Source organism: Manis javanica, chromosome 6 (assembly GCF_040802235.1).
Source record: "Manis javanica isolate MJ-LG chromosome 6, MJ_LKY, whole genome shotgun sequence".
In the NCBI taxonomy this organism is placed as follows: domain Eukaryota; kingdom Metazoa; phylum Chordata; class Mammalia; order Pholidota; family Manidae; genus Manis; species Manis javanica.
In genome coordinates, this window is record NC_133161.1 from 43,641,508 (window position 1) to 43,665,040 (window position 23,533).

At 42.1% G+C, this 23,533-nt stretch overlaps 1 protein-coding gene across 1 annotated transcript in view; it reads left to right on the forward strand.

The window, feature by feature from the left end:
• Positions 1 to 23,533, forward strand: part of PDE1C (phosphodiesterase 1C) — a 462,113-nt gene that overhangs the window by 68,404 nt on the left and 370,176 nt on the right. The window contains exon 2 of the mRNA XM_037027419.2: positions 3,237 to 3,287. Within this exon, the coding sequence (XP_036883314.2) occupies positions 3,237 to 3,287 (51 nt within the window). The remainder of the gene's footprint in view (positions 1 to 3,236; positions 3,288 to 23,533) is intronic.

Below are 23,533 nucleotides of genomic sequence, written 5' to 3' on the forward strand. Positions count from 1 at the left end.
GTATAAAAAGGTTAAAATCTCCCTAAGTGCCAGCACACAGAAGAAATTTGTTAATATATCTGTTAATATAATAACCCTCCCCCTTGATTCTCTATGTATACATGTAGCCTAGACATGCAGATCAACATTGATGGACTCACTGGTACGTACTAGTCTGTGTATTTTGCCCAACAGTATGACAAAGATAATTTTCTTGAATCTACATAATCATTTTGATGACATTTTGCCAAATTCAAGCTCTCATTACATCTGAGAAATGGAGCATCTACTTTATTGTTAAAGCTTGCTAGATATTTTTAGAACTAAAGTGCAAACAGCAGTGTATGAAGGTTCCTCTGCTGGTCTAGAAGCCTGGGTGTGTCCCAGTAGTCTGTTCAACATGTCCAAGCAGTTCATAGGCTGGGGCAGAAGGGCTTGGCAAGCTTGGCCACAACCACTTTTTGTAGTGCTTGTCTGTGTTGAGTTTAAGTTTCATCCTTTTAGCTCTTTAAGAGGTCCTATTTTCACTTGCCTTTGGGACCATGCCGGAAGTCTAGAAAGTCTAGCACCTGTCAGCAGAGAGCTGCCTTGTGAACATGCAGGAAGCAGAACCACCCATGGTGGGAGTCTCAATGGCCATGCGTTGCTGGTCTGTGGACTGGACAGTCCTTCAGTTATTGAGAGAAGCTGACAATCTGTATTTATATTTGAAATCTTGATTTTTAAATGCAGACAGCTAATTGTTTAAAAGTTAAAAAATATGTGAGACCCAGCAAAACACACCTGGGTCTTGTTTATAGTCCCTGGGAAGCCAGTCTGAGGCCTCAGTCTACAAGCTATCTGTGGCAGTTGGTGTTGATTCAGTCTACTTCATTCAGTTCTAAAAATACTGAATGAATGCTTTATTTTGTGAGCACACATTATTCAAAAGACCAGAAATACAAAGATAAAACCTGATGATTCTTGCCTTATCATAGTGGAGAGGAATTGGGTAGTGTATAGTTGAGAGGAGTTATTCTCAAAGTATGGTCCCCAGACCAGCAACCTCAGTATCACCTGGGAACTTGATAGAAATGCAGTTCTCAGTCCCCTCCCAGACCCACTGAATCAGAATCTGCATTTTAACAAACCCTGTGATCTGTTTTAGCAGACCTTCCTCGTGGTTATGATGCCTGCTGGTTTGAGGACCACTGGTCTGGGAGGGGAGTCAGGTGTGTGGGCTGAGAGCTGTGGGGTGGAGAAGGTGGGGGTGGGAGTCTTGGAAACTTTTTGGAAATCAGTGCGTCCACCTCAATCTTAAATGATAGGTAGAGATTGGCCAGGCAAAGCGGTGAGAGGGCTGACCTGGGGGAAGGTGGCAAAAGGAGCAGTAGTAAGGAGGAGAGGGAGTGTGTGCGGCAGGCTTGGGAATTGTCAATTTAGAGTAGTGAGCTGTGAAGAACAGATGGGGCTCAGTTTTGTCTACTAGTCCACGTTAGTTGGATTGTGTCTTGAAGGTGTTGGGGCATCACTGGAGACCTTTTAGTAGGGGGTGGCATTGCCTTTGGGTCTAGGAAAATTATGTTTATAGCAGGGTTTAAATTCCTTCTGAGTGGAGACAGCTCTCCTAGTACTCCACTGGCCTAGATCTTGATTCCTGCCACTCTTGTGACTTGGATCTGGGTCAGCAATTTCTATTCTTCAATAGGGTGGCAGGGAGAGGAGGAGAGAGCCCGTGAGTTAGGAAGCAGGCATTACTGCATGTAAAATAGTGACAGTGTCGCTGCTCCTCTTCCTGCCTACAAGGAAAATGTGCCCTCTCCAGGCTGACCATTTTAGTGGTTGTCGGTGTTCTCAGCAGTTGCAATGGTCTTTGTAATCCCACTTTAAAAGCAGCCCATCAGGTTTTGCAGTAAATATTTGGTAAAAAAAAAAAACCTTGCTCTGTTTCTTTCTTTAGAGATCTATGGTCTCTAAAGAGGAAACAATATGAACTTAAGACCAGGGAAACTCATGTCTCTACCTAACTGGGGCTCACTCCTTTCTGCTTCCCTCTCTCCCTCTCTTTCTTTTTTGAAATGCTGGGTATGAGAGAAAATTCGAGCTGGATGCAATTTCACCTCCCCCTGCTGTTCATACTGTATAACGTTGTGTTCGTGATTTACAAAGCGGGGACAGTGAGGCGATGCGGGGACAGTGAGGTGATGCAATAACAATAACACAAAGTAGACTGAGATTGAATCCATTAATTTTTAAAAGCTGTCTACATGAAGTAAATTTAAAAAGACTTACCTTTGTGAGAGGGTGAAAGGAATTTTGTGACTGCTTCCATTCTTCGTGCAATGATATAATACAATTATGGGGTTATTTCTTGGTGCTGTTTGTCCTGCTGCTGTAACTCCTAGTACACTAAAGATTTTGTTATAAATATCCTTCCTTCTGCCTATGTAGTGAATGTTTTTTCTACACTAAAATGAACAGGGCATTCAAGTCGATCACAAAAATCAATGCCTGTTTACTATGTATGTATAGAATAACCAAGGTATCATCTTTATATGGGCATTCAAGTGATGTTTAAGAATGAAACTGATGTTTCGACTTAATAATTGATCTCTTTTTTAATCACAAGATGGTGTTCATCAATACAGGGGATATGAATTACAACCCTGTCACATGATAAATTATAAAGAGACTTTTCAGTGGAGAGTGAACTGCCCTGCTGAGGAGCTTTAAGGCTAAGGTTTTTCCAGAGCAGTTCTCTGAATAATTTCCTTGGTTTCCCCTTTTTGAACTGCCTTGTTTGTTAGCATCTAAATTTAAATATCCCTCTTAAACCTTATCATTATCTTCTGAAATCCCTGCCTTGGCTTTGAGCAAACCAGACTTATGTCAAGTGGTTGGGTGCATTTGTGTGCTAGACAGCCGGATGGCATGGAGCTTGAAGCAGAAGGAGGCTTATTGGCTTAAAAGGCAGGCATGCATGCCATCTTCTACGTGGCTGCAAGCCAGTTAATGCCTCGGGCTCAGTAAACCAAGTACTGTGTAGGTCCTCTCAAGCTTTATTCAAATGTTCTCATAAAAATGATTGAGACGTTTGACCTCATTTAGGCATTGAGAAATAGAGAATGTGAGTGAGTAAAGTTGCTCTTAATCTCTTACAATTTATGACTCTCAGAAATAGTTTGATGTCAAATCATCTAGAGGATTAGCTGTAGTTTGGGCATATTCTGTGGACCCAGATGACTTGTTCTGAATTGCATGCATTTTTTTCCCCCCAGTTGCAAATGAAGCTGGAGACAAGACTGCCAGACCACTTGCCCGCTTCTCCCGTGAGTAAATCTTGTTTCACTCCTTTCCTGGGTTCCTTCAGAGGCCTTTTCACCTGCATAGTTCACCTTTGTATTCTGCCAGTAAAACACTGTCACTACAAGAGTAATATGAAAGATGTTTCCAATGGGTTAATATTCCATTTGAGCCCTATCCTGGGTGAGCTAGTCATTGCTGTGGTTTATCAAACTGGGCTCTGGGGCTTTGCTTTTGAAAGTGTGGTCCTGGGAGGAGAATCAACATCACCAGGGGGTGTTTTTGGAAATGCAGAGCTCCAGGCTCACCCCAGACCTACTGAGTCATAGTCTGCATTTTAATGCAGGTGATCGCTGTGTAGAAATGAGTCAGAGAATCCCTGCTGGGGAAGCCCCACAGAGGGCGGTGGAGGAACAGTGAGGAAGAGTGTGCGAAATGCTTGCAGATGTCAGTGTCCAGAGATGTGTGAAAATCACCACCATCCACAGCGGACTTAATGGCCTAGCTCCCCTGGCTTTACCTTGGTTAGGTGACACTGGCTTTATCTCAGTTAGGTGACATTTTGAAACTCAGGTAAATTGAATGGTTTTCCCTTGGCACAGGCATATCTGTAAGGGCTTCAGAGCTCCCCATCAATTTCACTGGAGTTCTTTGTCTCCAAGTCTTGATCCTAAAGGGAGAGCAGAAGTCAAGAGCCTTTTAGTGTTTTTGGTGCCAGGGTGACCAGCAAATTGCACAGCAAGTTAACGCACACTGGAATGAAAACCCAGATCCCAAGGCAAGGAACAGAATACTAGAGATTGAGCAGGGTTGGGTGCAGAAGCCTTCCAACCCAGCCAGGTGCTGAGTGGAGAAATAGTGGAACTGTAAATCACAGCATGTGGATTTTTCTTTCCAGTACCATCACTCCTTGCTGGCCTTCATTTAAAGTAATTTCACTGATAGATACTTTCTGGGCCTCAGTTTTCTCAGCTGAAAAATAGGAAATTCATAACCTTCTTTTTTCCTTCATAAAAATGTCGCCTTCTTTTGATATTATGGCATGAGAAGGTACACAAATTCCCCAGCACTGCATTGTTCATGTCGGATTGATCAGGTCTTAAATGTGGATACTGCCATAGTAAGTCTTAATGCGTAGAGTTGAAAAGTATAGTTTCTGTCTTTGCAGGGCCTTCTTCTAAACTCTGTCTTCTAGCTCCTTCTGGGAGGTTTCAAAACTTTGGGATTGATTCCTAGAAACTATTTTTATAGAACTGTAAAAATATATGATAACGAAAGAGCATTAAGTGCTCAATTTTGTATAATAAAACTCACTTCTCACAGGCCCCATTTATCACAGCCCTCCTACCTGGAATCATTATTTCCAAAATAAGTATTTCATCCCACAGCTCAATGAGGATGATGGATATGCATTTCATCCCTTTATTTCTTCATCTCCTGAGTGGTAGTCAGACAAAATTAATAAGCTGGAATGGTAGCCCGACTACCCTGGCATGCTGCATTGCTCACACCTCCATGGGTGCTCCTGGCGCTCATTACAAGATGCAGAAAGGGGCTGGGGCCCTTTAACCATGAAGCCGGAGGGCAACCTGGAGCAGGTAGTCCTTTCACAGAGAGAAGAGGCTACATTTCTCTTGTAAATGGCTTCCAGAACTTGTAAGTTGTGTCACTGGGTTGGAGGGATGATGAGTCACTTGAAAGCTTATCAGTAGAAGTGGGGACATGAGGGAAAAAATTTCTATAGGAAAAGAGTAATTAGTGGCAAACCAATTAAGTTGGACTGATTCTGAAGGGAAAAAAAGGGGAAAAAAAATTTCCAGCTTACTGCAATGTCCTGGGAAAAAAAGTCAGGTGGCATATAAGCTACTACAGCTTTTTGTAGCAAATACTAGAGGGAAAATATTAGGTGGCTTTTAGGGAAGAAAAAATAATTCTTAACAGAGCATTGTCTTATTGACAGGGGTATGTATCACTTGACCACACTGAAAATGACCCTGATTGTGTGGTGTGGTGTGAATGAAACATTCAGTTTGGGAAGATTGGAAGGATTTGTTTGATAGACTTTTCTTTGGAGACTGGAAGGTGAAGTACTGCAACATTCTCTAATTTTTGCATCCAACAAGATATATGATTGACAGCATGCATTGCCCAGCATGGTGTTAGGCCCAATGGGAGTGGGAGGCAAGAACTCAGGCTGGAAGTGCTGTGAAAACTGGGCCCAGTGGGGGCTGGGGGTGGGGAGGGGGCTGGTGGCTGGGAAGGTGGGCAGCAGAAAAGAGCTAAGGAAGGAAGGAAAAGGCTAGCCCAGCAGCCCCCCAAGTATTTCCTAGGTTTTCATTATCTTTGGGGTTATCACATTCTGATTCCTGATGCCTCTGGAATATGCTGCTCATTTCTCCATAGATTTTGTCTGTGCTTGAAGCAATATACTCTTCTTGACTTCCACATGTTGCAGCACCGATGAGCTGTGGTGATACTTCAGGGAATCCTGAAGGAAAACGGGCTTGGGGGTGGGGTGGAGGTCAGGGGGATAGAGTTCCAAGGGCCGGTTTCTGTCTTGGCCCGCTTGTTGACCAGCCTTGCAGGCCTCGTTCTGGTCCATTCCCAAAGAGGGCCACTTCCACAATGCAGGTCCTGTGCTTGGCTTCCTTCTTGACACCCCGGTGCCTAGGAGGCTGACACCATCAAGCAGAACGAGTGTGCCTTCCTCAGAGAAGCTGATGCCAAAGCCCGCGGGTCAAGCTCAGTTCCTTTCACCTTTAGATGGAGACACTTGATGTGCCGTCAAGTGGCAGGGCTGGGTTGGTGGCATTGTGGGGTGAGTCCCGAGTGACTCTGGATCCCATCAGAGGCCTCTTCACCATCCTGCCCCCATCATTTTAGGCTTAACAGTGGCTTTTGATCAGCCTGACCTTAATCGGAGCATCTGTCTGAGAGCTGTGGGCACATAGTGTGAAAAGGAAGTCCTTCTCCTAGGACTGGGGGAGGAACGAAAAGAAAGGAGGGCGTAGGGGTAAAGATTCAAAGGGAGTAGAAAATACTACTTTCCCCTCAAAAACCTGCAGATGAATGACAGCATCCAAGGGAACAAGAGTGGCCCTGACTCTAACTATAGAGCCAGGTGTGTGGCTGTGGACTAACAAGTCGCTTAGTATGGGCCCATAATGCATCTGGCTGTCGGGGGCTGGGCCCCTGTGTGTGGGCACCCCCTCCCTCTGTGCGTGGGGCAGGGTGAGCCAGCAGAGCACCTCCTGTGGGTACTGTATGCAAAGCTCTCCGACGGCCAGGGCTCACATTAGCCTCGTGGTGTCCCCATTTTATAAATGCAAACAGTCAAGCTGGGAGGGAGCACCGAGGACTGTTCACTGCTGGAGTTCTAGGTCACCCAACTCCAAATCCAGTGCACAGTACTTCCTCCCTGGTCTAAAGGCTGGAGTTTGCCCATTCAGTAGCTTGGAGGTCTGTCAGCTGGATATCGGAGTTATTCAAGCTGCTTAGCACAGGGTAGGCTTCCTAGGTCCACACTGCAGTGACCTCCACTCCAGATGATTCTGTCTGAGTCAGGAAGACCTTGTTGCAAACATCCCATTCTACCTTCCCTGATATTAGAATTCCCTAAAATATAGGAAAAATTGAGAGATTTGATATGCAAATCCCCTTGGGAGTAGGATGCAGGAGTTCATTCTTGCTATGGCAAAAATGATTGATAGCTGACCTTAAAAATTTTTTCCCCCAGACATCCAAAAATGTATTCTCAGTGTATAAACAGAGGGGACAAAGGGGTTATTTCATTTATTTATTCATTTGCCAAATAATTACTAACCCTTAATATGGACCTGGTACTGTGCTATCTGCCAAGGTACAAATTCTAATTAAAACAATATCCCTGCCATCAAGGAATTTAAGGCTTTCTGTGAGGAGGCAAAGAAGTTAGTCAACAATGTGACAATGTGGAGAGTGCTTGGAGGGGCTCAGCATGGGGCTGGGGGTGAGGTGTAGGAGGTAGGCTCAATGGGGTCCCAGGATAGGGCCTCTAAGCAAGTTGGGTCAGGTTTCACTGGGAAGGGGTATTCCATTGAGAGCTGGGAGTTACCCAGGTGAGGAAGGTGTGGGGAGCACATCGCAGGCAGAGAATACATGGGATAAAAGAGTCTCACATTAGGGAGACTGGCTAGAGAGGCAACCTGGGTCAAGCCAAGAGGGGTGTCTTTGTGGTCCGTCTGATTCGGGGGAAGCCTTTGAAGGATTTTCACACTTGGCTGGCATCACACCATCTTTCTGGAGCTGGAGGTAGCCTCTGGGGACCAGGGTTGTGCTGTGAAGACCTGGACTTCCCCAGCTCCGCAGCAGGCCCCAATCAGGTGACAAGCTCCTGGGGGGGCCCCTTGAGGCTGAGGCTCCTGACATCCCAGGACTTCTGGGATGAAGTCAACTGGCTGTGGGGCTGGGTTCCCTGCTGGTCCAGACAGCTGGGATGCTGGCATGGCTGCCCTCCAGTGCCAGGTCTGGAAAGCCCTCCTCCCTGGAGATGTCTGTTTTATGTGTATGTTGGTCTCCCCACCAGACAGTAGACTCCTGGAGGCAGGGACCCCACCTGTTTGAGCTGTGACTGACCATGCCTGGTGTAAGAACAACTGCTTGCTGAAATATGACTGAGTGAACTGGTGCCTGCCTGCAGCTGTTTCCCCTCTTCTTCCCCACCCTGACTTCACAAGCTGGGACAGGCTGTCTCACTGCCAGCACGCAGACCCTCAGAACCATTCCAGAGTAGATCCTCAACGGTCTGCCCAACAATGATGTGAGGGTCCTCAGAAGCCATTAGGCATGCTAGCTCTGGTGTGAGGCTTGGGTTTTGGTTCTGTGTAAATTTGGGCAGGTAACTCAGTCCTTCTAAGCCATACTTTCTGCATCTGGATTCTAGGACAATACTAGAACTTGCTTCCAGAGTTGTGGGCAATCCCATGCAAGAGTGAGTGCAAAAATACTTAAAAACATGTGACATGGCACTGATCAATTAGATCAGATGCTGGCCATGGACAATGTGAAAGTCTAGGGCCTAGGAGGCCCCCTGGTAGGCCATTCGCTGGGTGAAGCTGGAGCAGCCAAGCTGGATATTGCTCTGGTAACCTGGGGTAAATAATATAAAACATCCTGCCCACCCACTGGAAGTGCCCTGTAAGTCTGGGTGATTGTCCTAGTATATATTACTGTCCTGAGTCATCTCTCTCCCTCTTCCCTTTCTTCTTCCGTTCTTCCTTCCCTCCCTCCTTCCTTTTTCCTTCCACATATATTTATTGAAAACTTCTGTGCCAGGCCTTGGAGACACACGGTTGAATAAGTTTGTCTTCAGTGAGCTCACAATCTAATCAGAGAGGTGGAGAAGGGAATAGCTGTAATAGAGTGTGAAGGGGAAAATGCTCGAGATTGACACAAGGGGCTGTGTGGGCCAGGAGACCTCATCTGTCCCGGGTGGGAGTGCATGCCAGGGGCCCTCCTGGAGAAGGTGAGCATTAGCTGAGGCCTGGGGAGTGAGTGGAGTTAACAGGTAGAGAAGGTAACTTCTCATCTTAAAAAAAAAGCCCCCAAGGTCCATCCATGTTGTTTATACTGATGAAATAAGTCAGACAGAGAAACAAAAATACTGTATGATCTCATGCATATGTGGCCAACAAAAAAACGAATTCATAGATACAGAAAATAGATTGGCAGTTGGCAGACATGAGGGAGGAGAGATGGGGGTGGGGGTGGGAAGTGGACAAAATGGATAAAGGTGGCCAAAGGTACAAACTTCAAACTAGGTGAAGGGGATAAAGAGGCACAGAATTTCAATTATAATATAAATTAGTTATGGAGATGAAAGTACAGCATAGAGAATATAGTCAATAATTCTATAACATCATTCTATATAACTGCTATGTTATACTTACAGATAGTAAGTATACTAGTTGGGATAAACATTTAATAATGTAGTAAAGAAAAGGTACAAACCTCCAGTTATAAAGCAGGTAAGTCCTAGGTATGGAATGTGCAGTATGGTGACTACAGTTAATGATGCTGTGTTGTATATTAGAAAGTTGCTAAGAGAGGTCTTAAAAGATCTCATCCCAAGAAAAGGAATTATAACTATGCATGGTGATAATGTTAACTAGACATATGGTGGGGATTCTTTAGCATAAATACAAATATTATATCATTATGTTATACACTGAAACTAATATAATGTTATATGTCAATTATACCTCAGAAAAAAAAAGCACCAATGCAACTTTTCAGATAATAAAGGCCAAGTGTCATGTTCAGACATGGCCACAGGGTGGCAGGAAAAGCCCAGAATTTAGTGTGCTTCTCTACTCCAGGTGGTTTAGAAGGGATGACTAGTGCAAGACACAGAGCTTTTTGAAAGCGAGCCTAGGGCACTGGGAGAGACTGTGTGGAGGGAGGGGTTGGCCCCAAAGCTTGTACAACTAGGCAACTAACTCCATTCTGGAGTTTTAATTGCTTCCCTAACTGATGAGAAATGGTTGAAAGGAAAATAGTGGTATTAAAAGCAGTAAGAAAATGGAGCCTAATCTGGCCTCTTACTTTGGGAGGTAAAAAAAAATCCAGATTGTATTGAAAATGGATCATCCTCTTAAAGACCTGGAGTGATTTGGGTGGATGGATGATAAATTAAGGGAAGTCACCTGGTATTTTTGTATTGAGTGTATGATCCGGGTGGATGAATGAACTTCTCTGGGCAGAGATGGGTAGGAGCAGACAGTGATGTACTGTGAGGGTGAGCGCTTGAGTGGGGATAGAGGGTGAGGAAGCACGGTTACATGGTGGTGCCCATTGTGGAACCCCAGGGAAAACTCAAAATCATGTCTGCCAGAGTGCTGGAATCCAGCCTGAGAACTTTTTTATGTTACTTGTCAGCCAGGAGGGAGCATCTGCTGAGTGCCAGGCACTGTGTCTAACTCCCATCTCCGAACAGGCAAGTCGACCAGGGCAGTGCAGTAGTTCCTGCCATGGTGTGCATTAGACCTTGGCTAAGCCTTGGGTTGAAGCCCAGGGTGGACACATTTGGTCTTACAGACTGTGAAGAGCAGCTCCAGTGGCATCCCTACAGACTTAAGCTATGCTTAGCTCCCCCTGTAGTTGTGGAGTTTCTGGGGGCTCTTGAAAGTCTCATGTCTGCAGCTGCAATTCTTGGAATCTAGTAAAGAATTGCCTAGTTTCCAGGTTAGTATTTGTGAAGCTAGGTTCCCTATCTAAAAGGGCAAGATAGGAAGGTAGGTCAAGAAGTGAAGCTAATTGAATGAAAAACTGAAGAAAACTCAAGCATGACACAATCGACATGGAAGGAAGAAAAGACTGGTAACATGTTCATCCTAGTTTTTAATGTGGTTTCTACATTCAGAGAAGCAGATATCTTAGAAGGAGATCAAAAAGTTAATCTTTTTTGGGACAGGAATATAAGAATGAGTAAATCATAGTTCTTTTCCTAAAGGAGCTTACTGCCAGCAATCCATTGCCTTTCTAGTTTGGGCCAAAATTAGAATGAGTTCTTCTCTGTGACTTAATATATTACCCTAAAGCCTCTGTTTTTCTGAAACTCTCGACTAAAACTTCAAATCTCCAAGCAGTTACTTTAACACTTGTATTTTTGATAACAGTACACATACCATTTAAACATGTCCAGTATGAATGTGGCACATTCTTTGGAGTGCTATGAGTACTTTCATACATACTGTATTACTGAATTCATTCCTCTCAAGTTTTCATAATGAGGTTAAAAATCTGTCCTGGAACTTCCCAAACGAATACTAGGCAGATTTACAAATGAATCATCCAGCAGATGGTAAGACTTGGATTTTTGCATGCTTTGCAGACATTGGCATACTTCAAGGTAGTTATGCATTGAAAAATTTTTACTTAATTAGGGGGAAGTTGCGTCTGAATTAGTAAAAATCTAAGTTACAGAAACTTAAAAAAAGCTATCTTCTAACTCTTAAGTACCTAACTTACAATAACCATTAACAAAGTTTGTCATGTAGATTTCACTCTTAACAGATAAGCTTCTCTTTTAATTAGTATACTAAATGAATGCTGTCAAAGTTCTTGAAAACAGCCTCCCTTGATCTTGTCTGTATCATTACTCTGCTGAACAGACTCATTCTTTTGATGTATGACAAAGAGTCCTCAAGAGCTTTCCTCTTGGAATTGATGGTCTCACTATGTAGTGATCCACTACACCGATGAATTTCTAAATAGACTTTGAAAATTATGTAGGAGCGTTGCCCATCAGTCATGTAGACAGATGCAAAAGCCTTTACTCTGAAGCAGGCTGGGCACCATTTCTTCTGCTCACTGTTTGGGCTTGGGTTATGCACTGCTTATTGTGATAACTACTGTGCAGGTATAAATGTCAGTCTTACTCTGGGTTCTTCCTATTGAGTTTATCTGGAAGCCCAGGAAGACAGTGAGTGAAATCTAGAGCGACCTACATCCCTTGCCTTTTGGAACACGACAGTCTGTGTATATGGATCATTTTGTATTCCAGAATGTTAAATGAGGGTCAAATCCAAAATAAAACTCTGAACAAAATATAAAGAACTAGGGAACTGAAACGTCATCCTTAAGACTTAGGGGAATGGTAGCCTTCTGAAAAATTCTTTAATATAGAAACCAAAAGAAAAAATGTAAATACTTGCTTTGCATTCACCATAAGAACCTATGAGATAGGAGCAGAAAGCCTTAAGAAGAGAAGGAGATTGATTTTAATGAGATACAAAGAGAAACAATGTAAATAAAGTAAATATGCAATATAGGAATTAAAATCCACACTGGAATGTGGAAATGACACTGAAAAAATTATAACCAATTATACTGGAAGAGAAACTTCAGGAGTGTAGACTATAGATGAAAATTATGAGAATTAAAAATTATGAGAAAAGATAATTGGAGGTCAGAGAAGAAGGGACCAACATAAATAAACGAATCACAGATATTCTGAGACTAAAGCCAAATATTGGAACAGAAGCAACAATCAAAGATAAAGTTGAAGGCAGCTTGCCTGAACAGAAGACAGTAAGGCCTGTGTTTGCATAATGAAAGGGCTCATGTGTTCCAGAAAAATACATTTAAAAATCAATGAAAATAACCCACAATTACATATATGCTAGCACAAATATATTTTTGAAATACAAAGATAAAGAACAATATTTGCCTACAAAGGGGAAAAAAAACTATCAAACTTGGTTCCTCGCTCTCTTCTCCAGCATATAAATGGCAAAAGATAATTAAGAAATATGTTCAGAGTTTAATGTCAATAAATCTGTGCCTAAGTTGTTGTTCATGTTTATCTCATTAACTAACATGCCATTCTGGGAAAGAATTATTCAAGGATGTACTTTAGCCAGTTGAAATATGAATCAAAGTAAATTCTGTAGAGCTGTGTCCTCCCATAAAATGTGACTATTGAGCACTTTAATGAGGTTAGCGCTGAGATGTGCTGTAAATGTAAGACACACACTGGGTTTTAAAAAAAGCATAGCATAAAAATCTCATTAATAAATTTTATTTTTCACTTAGACAAATATCACTTATAGAAAACATGGGGGTACATATATCTTTTTGAATTACTATTTTTGTTTTTTGGATAGATACCCAGAAGTGAAATTGCTGGATCATATGGTAGTTCAATTTTTAATTTTTTGAGGAACCTGCATAGTGTTTTCCATAGTGGCTGTACCAATGGATATTCGCATCAACAGTGCATGAGAGTTTACTTTTCTCCTCATCCTTATTAACAGTTGTTATTTCTTGTATTTTTGATAGCCATTCTAATAGGTGTGAAGTGTATCTCACTGTGGTTTTGATTTGTATTTTCCTGATTGATTAGTGATGTTGAGTATCTTTTCATGTGCGAGTTAGCCATCTGTATGTCTTCTTTTTGATGAATATAAATTTAAGTTGCTACATAGACTAATGGCTACCATACTGCATAGCACAGCTCTATGAAGTAATCAGAAAATAAATAAATAGATACCCAAAACTATTACATATAGATGAAGTATAAAATAGAAAGTGCATAGTAATCTGTGTTAGCAAATTTGACCATCTCTACAAAATGGCAATTTCTAAAGGAAAATACTGACTCCAAAAGAATAGATAACTGGAATGCAGCAATAGTAAAAGATGACATGGGGAAAAAATATGAAATAATTACTTTGCTAAAAATACTTTGGAACCCAAGAGTTTTATAGGCAATTTTATTCAAATATCAAGGAATAGTTTATTCCTATGATGACGACTACATAAAGAATAAACTAGAGGTTAATCTCCTTTATGAATATAATTGTAAAAAGCCTTGAATAGAATTCTAGCAATGCAAATGTGTAAGTACGCTATGATAACAATACAGCATGACCAGATGGAACTTATTTGAGTAATGCAAGGTGGCTTCACTACTATTGTTACCAGAGACAGGTCCTTGGTCTTGTTGCAAGAAAGAATTCAAGAATGGGCACAAAAAAGCTGTTGAGCATTAAAAGTTTATTTGGAGAATGAGAGCTTAAGGAAAGGAGAAGGTACATACCCTAGAGTGGGGCTCAGGCATACCTAGAGGGAGTCATGCAGAGAAAACTCTAAGGAGCCCTTTTTATGTAAAGGAAGACAAATATTCATTAAGTGGGGTTAGGTTTCAAAGGGAACAGGTGGAGTATTTTTGGAGTTTGGGCTTGCTCCACCCTCACATCCATGGGGGGAATTTTGGCTATATTTGGTTCTCATCAGAACTCTTGTGGCACATGGAAACATGATTTTTACTTTGTTAATAACTGGGGGACATGACTTTTACTGTGTTAATGAGTGTATAAGGTATTTTGGGGTGAAATTTGGGACAGCTTCTCCGCCATGTTGGAAGTAGCCAGTTTTGGCCAGTCTGTTACCTGTATTCCCACTCCCTTCATCCTGCGAGAACAGCTTACGTGGAATGTGTAGTATGTAAGCAAGCATCTAGCTGAATGTAAACACCAGCCAAAGTTCCAGTCCCTCTCCCTGCTCACATCTGGCTGCCTACTTACTCCAACATTACTAAGTGTTTTAATGTATAATCCAGATGACATATAGACGTGCCCTCTGAGACCTACATATGACCGTTTCTAATCCTGGTCCCACATCCAATTTTAGTCCCTAAAGTTCAATGTATGGATTTTTTTTGGTTTCTCTAGGTTTATTTTCATTACTTCTGGCCAGTATTTCCTGAGTCTGATTTTTTTCCTACACTTTGTATCTTTCAGATGTTGTTTTACTTTTTTTTCCAGACAACAGAGATGAGACAGAGCCCTTTCTTCATAATTTATAAATCTATTCAATATTACTTTCATAAAACAGCAAGTGTGTTATATTTTTACTGTTCTGGAGAGTAAATGTAATTGCATAGAGTATTTAACTTAAAGGTGGATCTCAGACTTACAGGTTTTTTAATAGTTCTTCAGTTATTTTTGCAAGTATGTTTCTAGCTTGGAGCTATATTGCTCGACCTTCTCTCTTATCCTTTTCTCTGCTCTTGTCCACCTCTAAATTCTCTTCCTTTGTTGTCTTTTTGCAAGCCATGCACTTGAAGCTTTTCAACCCCTCACCCCATCATCCCTGGTCTTATCAAATTATTTTTCCAACAAAGTTCCTTAAATGAAGTTTTATTTAATCTGGAAAATAAATTTCTTTTTCCATTTTACTACCAATCAAACACATCAATAGGTCAAAAGGAGGAGGAGGGAGAGAATGAGCAACTGAGAAGGAGAGGAAACAACACATATGATCATTTGCATAAGTGGTAAAGCCATTATAATTGAATTTTTTTTAATTCCTTGGAACACATGATCACTGAAACTAGATTATAAAAGGGATATTTATAATAAGGTTACAACTGAAAATTTCACAGACATTTCATGAATAGGAAATGAATCGAAGCTAGTAAAATGGCAGGGTTGCTCTATTGCCAATATGGTTTAAATTCTTCTGGAAGTTTTAGCTGATGCAGTCAGACATGAAACAAAAATAAGAGGCATAACTCTAAGAAAAGAGAAGGAAAGTTAATTGCAGTTGGTATATGTGCCTAGAAAAATAAAAATGAAGAAACAGGGAAATCTTTAAAAAGATTAAGAATTTATTAAGGACACAGACTGTTAAATAAATACATCGCATGAATAACTATCTCACATTCAGGCGGTAACAATTTGGAAAATATAATCCAAAAATATATTCTGTTCACAAGAGTAAGCAAACATAAAAATGGCCATAAGAAAGACCTTGCTATGAATTTCTAGGACAAAAGAAGATTAAAACTTTACTGAAGGAAATAAAGTCTTAAATGCAAGGGAAGACCTTTTGGTTGGCAGATGACAGAAAACCAATACAAATAATCTTAAACTCAAAAGGAGATTTGCTGGAAGGATCCTGTAGTAGTTCACAGACCTGTAAAAGAGCTGTAGATCGGGGCTAGAGGGATTTAGAGCCAGGGGTGTGCCACTTGCAGGACTCCTTTCTTCTGCTTAGGATACTAGCTTTGTTTTCTCAGGTTCCTTCAGGTATTGGGCCTAGGTTTCTAGCACTGACAATCTTATAGGAAAGAAACGGCTCCTCCTTTTGGCCTCAGTATGAATATATCAGGAAAGAACTATGATTATGCAGGCTTGGGTCACACACCCATCCCTTGATTTATCAAGAGTCCAGGCTGTAGAGTAACAAGGCTGAGAGCCCAGCAGACTCACATGGGAATGAGTAATGGGGAGATGTTCTCAAAATAAAACGAGAGGGGCTGTAAGTAGGGAGGAAAAGGTACGTGGGTAAATAAATGCAACAGATGTTCCATATGGGAATGACCGATTATCTGCCTGGATGAGAGCATGATACTTTGTTAAGGTGATCATTCTTTTGCTAAATAAATTAAACCATGAATTATACTTTTGTTAAATACTATCTCAGTATAAATTCAGAAGGGAGATTTCTCTTTAGAAATTGACAAAGTGATTTTTAACTAAAGTTTTCTTAGAGGCTTAAGCAAGTGAGAATAACCAATAAAAAGGCAATAGCCTTGCACTATCGAATAGTAATAGATATAATAAAGTTATATTAAGTAAAACAATGTGATTCAGTTATTAAAGAAAAGACAGGTTAATTTAACAGTATAACCCAGAAATAAACCCTTACATATTTGAGAATTCAGAATATGTCATCACAAATAAAGTTGTATCCTTAAGTTTCAGTAGGGGTGAGTGTGTATGCTATCTGAAATAGTTAAATTTTCAAATCTTTTTGAAATTGCAGAAGACAGAATTTCTGAAAAGTTTCTAAAACCAACAGTGAGAATATTAGAAATAATAGAACAGTGCCTGTGTGACTAATTTAAAGATATTCAAAACATTATCGGTACTTTTTTGTTTTATCATTAGTTTTATTTTAGTGAGCATAAAACTGTTCATCAGAGTTTTATTAGGTTCATCCCTGATCTCTGTACTGCCTCACCCTCTATTTTCATACCTACTGGGAATTTTAGAAGGTTTATCTCTTCCCAAGGAAAAGATACAAACCCATGTTACAGATATTTTGAGAACCATTGAAGGTTTCCAACATTTTTTTCTTAACCTTTTTGGAGAATTAAAATCTTCTTTCTTCTGTGCTTTGCAGGACTCTAACTTCTCAGCCCTCTGAGACCATAATCTTTATCTATTTTTTATCAAGAACTGAGTTGATAAGTCACTTGTCAGATTTAAATGGGATTACCACATCACCTTGGGCTCCTCCTGCCAGCAGTTTATCAGACTGCCACCATTAGACATCAAAATGCATCTGTAGTTATTTCTGATTTAGATTCATCTCATCTTCTTGCTTTCTTGTCTTTCCTCAACTTATGAAACCCATTAAACTCACCTTGCATTATTCATCTCCCCCTTCCTTCTTTAAAGGAAACTGCACACTGCTTCATGCAAGAGTCTAAGCAATGTCAGGGCTCTCCCTAGTTTCAGATAGGGTGTATCTTATTTCTTATGTAAAAGATGTCTGTTTTGTAGTAAAACAATGAGGAACATTCTGCTTGATCTACACTACGTTTGTGCTTATTTGCTTATAAATAAAGTACAAAAAGGAGGACATATCACCCTGAGTCCTGGATTAAGAGAATGAGAAATTGGGTCAAAGCAATTTGTTGTTTTCTAACTCTGTGATCTAGGTTATTTGATCTCTTGTAGCCTTAATGTCCCAGTGTTCAGTAATGTTTCAATAATAATGGAAGGGTTGATTTGATGATTAAATAAGGTTTCACACAGGTTGAAGGTGTTGTGACAATGCTCAGCAGATAGCAAGTACTGAACAAATGTTTATGCCATCTGAATCTGAGCACTTGTTCTCTTGATAAGCTCAGTGGTGTGGATGTTGCTACCACAGTTTATGACTCTGAAAGATTGATAATCAGTCTGGAGGGTTCATGGGGTACACAAAAAGTTGTCTTTGTAAGAGATGGGAGAGGATTTATGGGAGAGACAGAGGGGAGATACCAGGAAAGGAGAATGTAATAGGCATCTAGTGAGAGTTAGGCACAGATCAACGGGAGAGGAGAGCTGGTGGGGAGGGGAGGGGAGTGGGCAGAAGCAGATGAGGTGGAAGGGGCTGAGTGGAGTTGCTCATCTCCTGCACCTGAGCCACATTATTTTTGGAACCCTGAAGGCTTAGTTTATCTATGATTTCCCTCATGGGGTTTTTTTTATGTTATTGAGACAGACCTGTGTGACTCTATCTGTTGCCATACCATATTTTTGCTTCTATTTAGTCAAGAACATTTCATGCTTTCAAAATCAGCTTAAAATAAATCAAAGCAGGGGGATTTTTATTTTTCACTTTGTCAGAGCAGACCATTTCAGTGTCCCTGGAGAGTGCTCTGCCTGCATTTGTGGAGAATCAGAGGAAGAGCTCAAAAAGGAGAGTGCTCGAAAAGTCTAATGTCAGATTGAGTTGGGATGAGCTGTTGTGATCCTCCTGCAGCAGGAATCAGTAGCAGATAGGATTCTGGTTGTATTTTTTAGGATATGAAAACTGTGTGAAAACTATATATTGGGTACTTCTTGAGCCCAGCTTCACATCCTCTTGGCCTACTTTTTAAGCACTAGCCCAACTGCTTTCTCTTGATTTCTGTTCTGGGCATTCTCTGATGATGTGGGAACTGCCCTACAGTCATGCATAGTGGACCCAGAAGTGCTAGGGAATTAATACCCTATGACGTTACCCTTGTCCATGGGATGAGAACCTGCAGGTAATGCTTCCTCATCCATTCCTCAGGAGGGCAATCATGCGCATCACTCACAGCTGCTTTCAAGATCTCTGACTGTAATGATACAGAACAGGAGGGAGGAATTAGGATTTTTTGGTTATTTTAAGGTACTTACACTACCCATAAAATGGTATAGTGTTATTTAAAAGTGGACTTAGATTAGCTGTAAATGTATATTGTTAATTATAGGGCAACTACTAAAATATATGCTAAAGAGGAGAAAAAAGGAATCATATAAGATGTTCAGCCAAAACCACAAAAGGCAGAAAAACAGTGGAAGACAAAAATAGGAACAGAAAACAAGAAACAGTGATGAATAGTAATATTAATCCTATTATATCAATAATCATTGGAATGTTAGTTGTCTAAACGCAACAATTAAAAGGCAGAGATTGTCATCGTAGATCAGAAAACAAGACCCCTATAGTTATGTACAGGAAACCCAGTTTAAATATAAAGATTCAGATAGATTAAAAGTAAATTGATGAAAAATATACCATGCTAACACTGATAAAAAAAAAAGCAGGTGTAGCTAGCTATATTAGTTTCAAACAGATTAGGCTTCAAAGCAAAGAGAGTTATTAGGGATGAAGGAAGCATTACATAATGATAAAGGGATCATTTCTCCAAGAAGACAACCCTTAATATGCACGTGCCTAACAAGAGTGTCAAACTATGTGATGCAAAAATGAATAGAATTACAAAGAGAAGTAGGTTGAATCTGCTATCATAATTGGAGACTTCAGCATCCTCCTCTCAGAATGCACAGATCCAGTAGGCAGAAATTCAGTTAGGAACACAATTGTTACCTGGTGGAATTGGATTATAGTTCTTATCAGTCTGGTGGAATTGGGTTACAAATCTGTCTATAAATCAGTGGTCTATATCATTTTGTATTGAGTTATGGGCCCCTTTGAAGAGCTAATAAAAAAATCTGGAACTTTCCCTTAGAAACAAACACATTTCTCAAAAAGTTGCTATAAATAAAAATAACAGGTCTTTTTAACACTAAAATTTTCATTAACAAATTAATTTTAATTATAATAACTCTTGTGTATGGATAGTTGTTTAAGTGCTAATTAGGAAACATAACTAGAAATATTGTTTTTCCAAAGTACCATCATAAATCTTTATAAGTACTTCCCTATCTCTGGGATTGGGTAGTGAGAGGGGGATGTACCACAAAGTTAGAGCAAGGGGCCTGGGAATCCATATGTACATCAAGAATTGTTTGTTTACTGAATAGATGACAACTCCTGTATGTTATTAAGGATGTTCCTTCTCCACACTCCTTTTCAATACCACACTGGAAGTCCTAACAGGTATGCATGTTGTGAAGGAAGAAATAAAACTTCACAGATGACATCTATCTAGGAAATTGAAAGAATTGACAGAAAACTCATGGGACTAATAAGTAATTATAACAAGGCTACAGGACACAAGGTTAATATACAAAAGTCAATTGCTTTCCTATATACCAACAGTGAACAAGTGGAATTTGAAATTAAAAATATAATGCCATTTATATTTAGCACCCTGCCAAATGAAATACTCAGATTTAAATCTAACAAAATATGTATAGGACCCATATCAGGAAAACTACAAAAATTTGATGAATTGAAATCAAAGGACTAAACAAATGGAGAGATATTCCATATTTATGGGTAGGAAGACTCAGTATTGTCAGATTTTATCAGTTCTTCCCAACTTGATCTATAGATTGAATGCAATTCTAATCAAAATCCCAGCACATTATTTTGTGGCTATCAACAGATTGATTCTAAAGTTTATATGCAGAGACAAAACCCTAGAATAATCAACACAATATTGAAGAAGAAGAACAAAGCTGGAGACTGACAATACTTGATTTGAAGAGGTATTATAAAGCTACAGTAATTAAGACAGTGTGGTATTGATAAGGAAAATATTCAACACAACGTAAAGACAACAGAAACTCCCTTACCTTACCCCTCCCCTTCACTCCCTGCTCTGCCAGGCACTTAACTTCCCCTTGCTTGCTCGTTTGCTGTGCAGTAGGAATGTTACAGATACAGAAGCAGAAAGATATATATTGCTTCCTTTGCCTTTGTTCAGGGCTCAGACTTTTGGGAGATTACTCACCTCTGAGCCCGCCGGTGTGAAATAAAGCCCCAACACTCCAAGACCTCCGGGTGCCACTTGGTTCTTCCATCAGTGACCCAGTCCAGGTTTTCCAGTATTTTCTGTAACATTTGGTTCCCTGATCGGGAAACCCAACCGCACTGGCCCTTTGTTGCCACTGGTTTGGGGCAATGGCGGGATGGTGCTGGAACAGGAGATGGCAATGGAGAAGGCGCGCCCTGCCTGATGTTTCGGCAGTCTCCTGCCCGGTCGCCCTGAGCCAGCCCCGCTCTACTGTTCCCTCCGGACTCAAGGAGGCTTGGCAGGTGAGGACCTGGTTCCAACGTTGAATCCGGTAAGGCCCCGGGGCCCCTGACCCAGCCAGTCCCACCCGTTGGTGTAGAAGGGGAACCGGATCACCTCCCGGAGACTTAGAAGTCTCACAGGTAGACATTCCCAGGGGTGGAATGTTTAAACTCTGGTCTGAGTGTGTGTGTGTGAGTGAGTGTGCAGGGTGGCTGAAGTCATTCAGTCTGTACTGAATCTGTGATTCCATGGCCTGCGCTATGGAATCTGAGTGGGACCTCATCTGCATTCGCGGTCAGCCATCACGACATATCGGTGATTCAGCTTTGGCTGACCTGGCCCGGGACTTACACGGGTGCACCTTGGTCAAGGCTGACCAAAGTCTCCTAGAGGAGTGCAAATGGATGGGCATCTGACTGGTGTCCTCTCTAGAGGGGGCACCCCTCCCATGTCTGTTGTCGTGTCATTGTCCACGGACACGTCATGGGGTCAGGGCACAGTAAACCCACAGTCCTTGACACTATGATCAAGAACTTCAGGAAGGGATTTCAGAAGACTATGGAGTGAAATGAACTCCTGGCATGATGAAAGCCCTGTATGAATCTGAATGGCCCACCTTCAGTGTAGGGTGGCCTCCAGAAGGGTCTCTAGATGTCCCAACAGTTCGTCAGGTCTGGCGGGTCATCACTGGAGATCCAGGTCATCCTGACCAGTTCCCGTACACTGACTCCTGGTTAGGAGTTGCCCAGACTCTTCCCCCTTGGGTACAATTCGTTTGCAACAGGCAGGGACAGGGTAGGGTCTTAGTTGCCTCAACAAAGAAGACTGCAAAGAATCAGCAGAAGCCTGAGCCTCTGCAAATTTTGCTGATGACCCAGAGGAAGAGCTGATATTGCCCCCGCATTATGTGCCTCCAAGGCCATCAGCACCCAGCCCCCTGGTCCCAGACACCCTGCCGCCATTAGCCTCCCTACCAACTCCAGAACCAGTGAACCCACTTTCCCCCAGACCAGCAGCCAGACTGCACCCTTAGCCGGGAGCAGGCGCCCTTCAGATGCCAGTGCAAGAGATGCAGGAGCTTGAAAGACATAATAAATATGGCACCATCCAGCCCAGCCAGTCCATGTTTTACTATCATCCCTTTTCCACAACTGAAACCCTGTCAGAAAACCACAGGCCCTGGTTGATCTCATGGAATCCCTCTTGCAAATTCATCAGCAGACCCCAAAAAACTGTCAACAGCTTCTCTGCACCCTGTTCACAACGGAAAAGAGGAGGCAGCTGGGGTGCTCGGTCGGGGTGCATGGGCTGAAATTGCTGTCCCCAAGGAGCACCCCAAGTGGGACTTCACCACCCCTGAGGGATAGCACCAGATCCGCTGATATCAGGACGTCCTCCTCCAGGGGATCAAAGCCAAGTCCAAAAGCCCATGAACATGACCAAAGTTTCTTCAGTCACTCAACAACCAGGAGAGTCTCCTGGGAACTATTATGAAAGACTGTGAAGCTTATCGCATCTACACCCCTTTCAACCCTGAGTCACCAGGGAGCCAGCAGATGGTAAACACCTCATTTATGGCCCAAGCTGTCCCAGACATCAGACGAAAGCTCCAAAAACTTGAGGGCATCACTGGGATGAATATCACTCAGCTGATTGAAATTGCCAACAAAGTCTGCATGAACAGAGAAGTTCAAGCTGACAGGGATGCTGAAAGAAAAAAGCCAGCCTCCTGGCAGCTGCCCTAAAAGAAAGGGATGAGCAAAAGGCAGAGAGAAGCCAGCCACCAAGAGGGGGAAAGCCCAGGACTCCCCTGGCCAGGGACCAGTGTGCTTACTGTAAGGAAAAGGGGCATTGGAAGAATGAATGCCCCAACTGAGGCAGAGCCCCGAGGCCCAGTGGCTGCCAGGAGGAGCCCCATGGGGAAAGGCTCATTGGCCTGGCAGGAGCAGACTGATTGACAAGGACTGGGCTCTCTTGCACTAGGCCCCCATGAGCCAATGGTCAAAATGAAAGTGGGGGGACAACAGATGGTATTTATAGTTGACACAGGGGCAGAACACTCTGTGGTCACCTTCCCTGTAGCCCCCTTCAAGTGAAAAAGACTGCAACTATTCTCAGAGCCACAAAGACAGAGGCAGTACCCCTCTCACAAGAGGCGAGAGCAGGCGTCCAGGAACACGTGATCAGACTCAGAGAGGCAGGCATTCTAACCGAGTGTCAGTCACCCTGGAACACCCCAATTCTACCAGTCAAAAAGCCAGGAGGAGGGTACCAGCCTGTTCAAGACCTGTGAGCAATTAACAAAGTAACTGTTTCTTTACACCTGGTGGTCCCAAACCCGTATACCCTCTTCAGCCAGATCCTGGAGTCTGCCAAATAGTTCATTCGTACAGACATAAAGATGCCTTTTTCTGCCTCTGGCTGGCCCCACCAAAGCCAGCTCTTGTTTGCCTTCGAATGGGCTGAACTGGATATGGTAGCAGATGCAGTTAACATGGACGTGGCTTCCACAAGAGTTCAAGATCTCACCCACTCTCTTTGGAGAGGCATTGGCTGCAG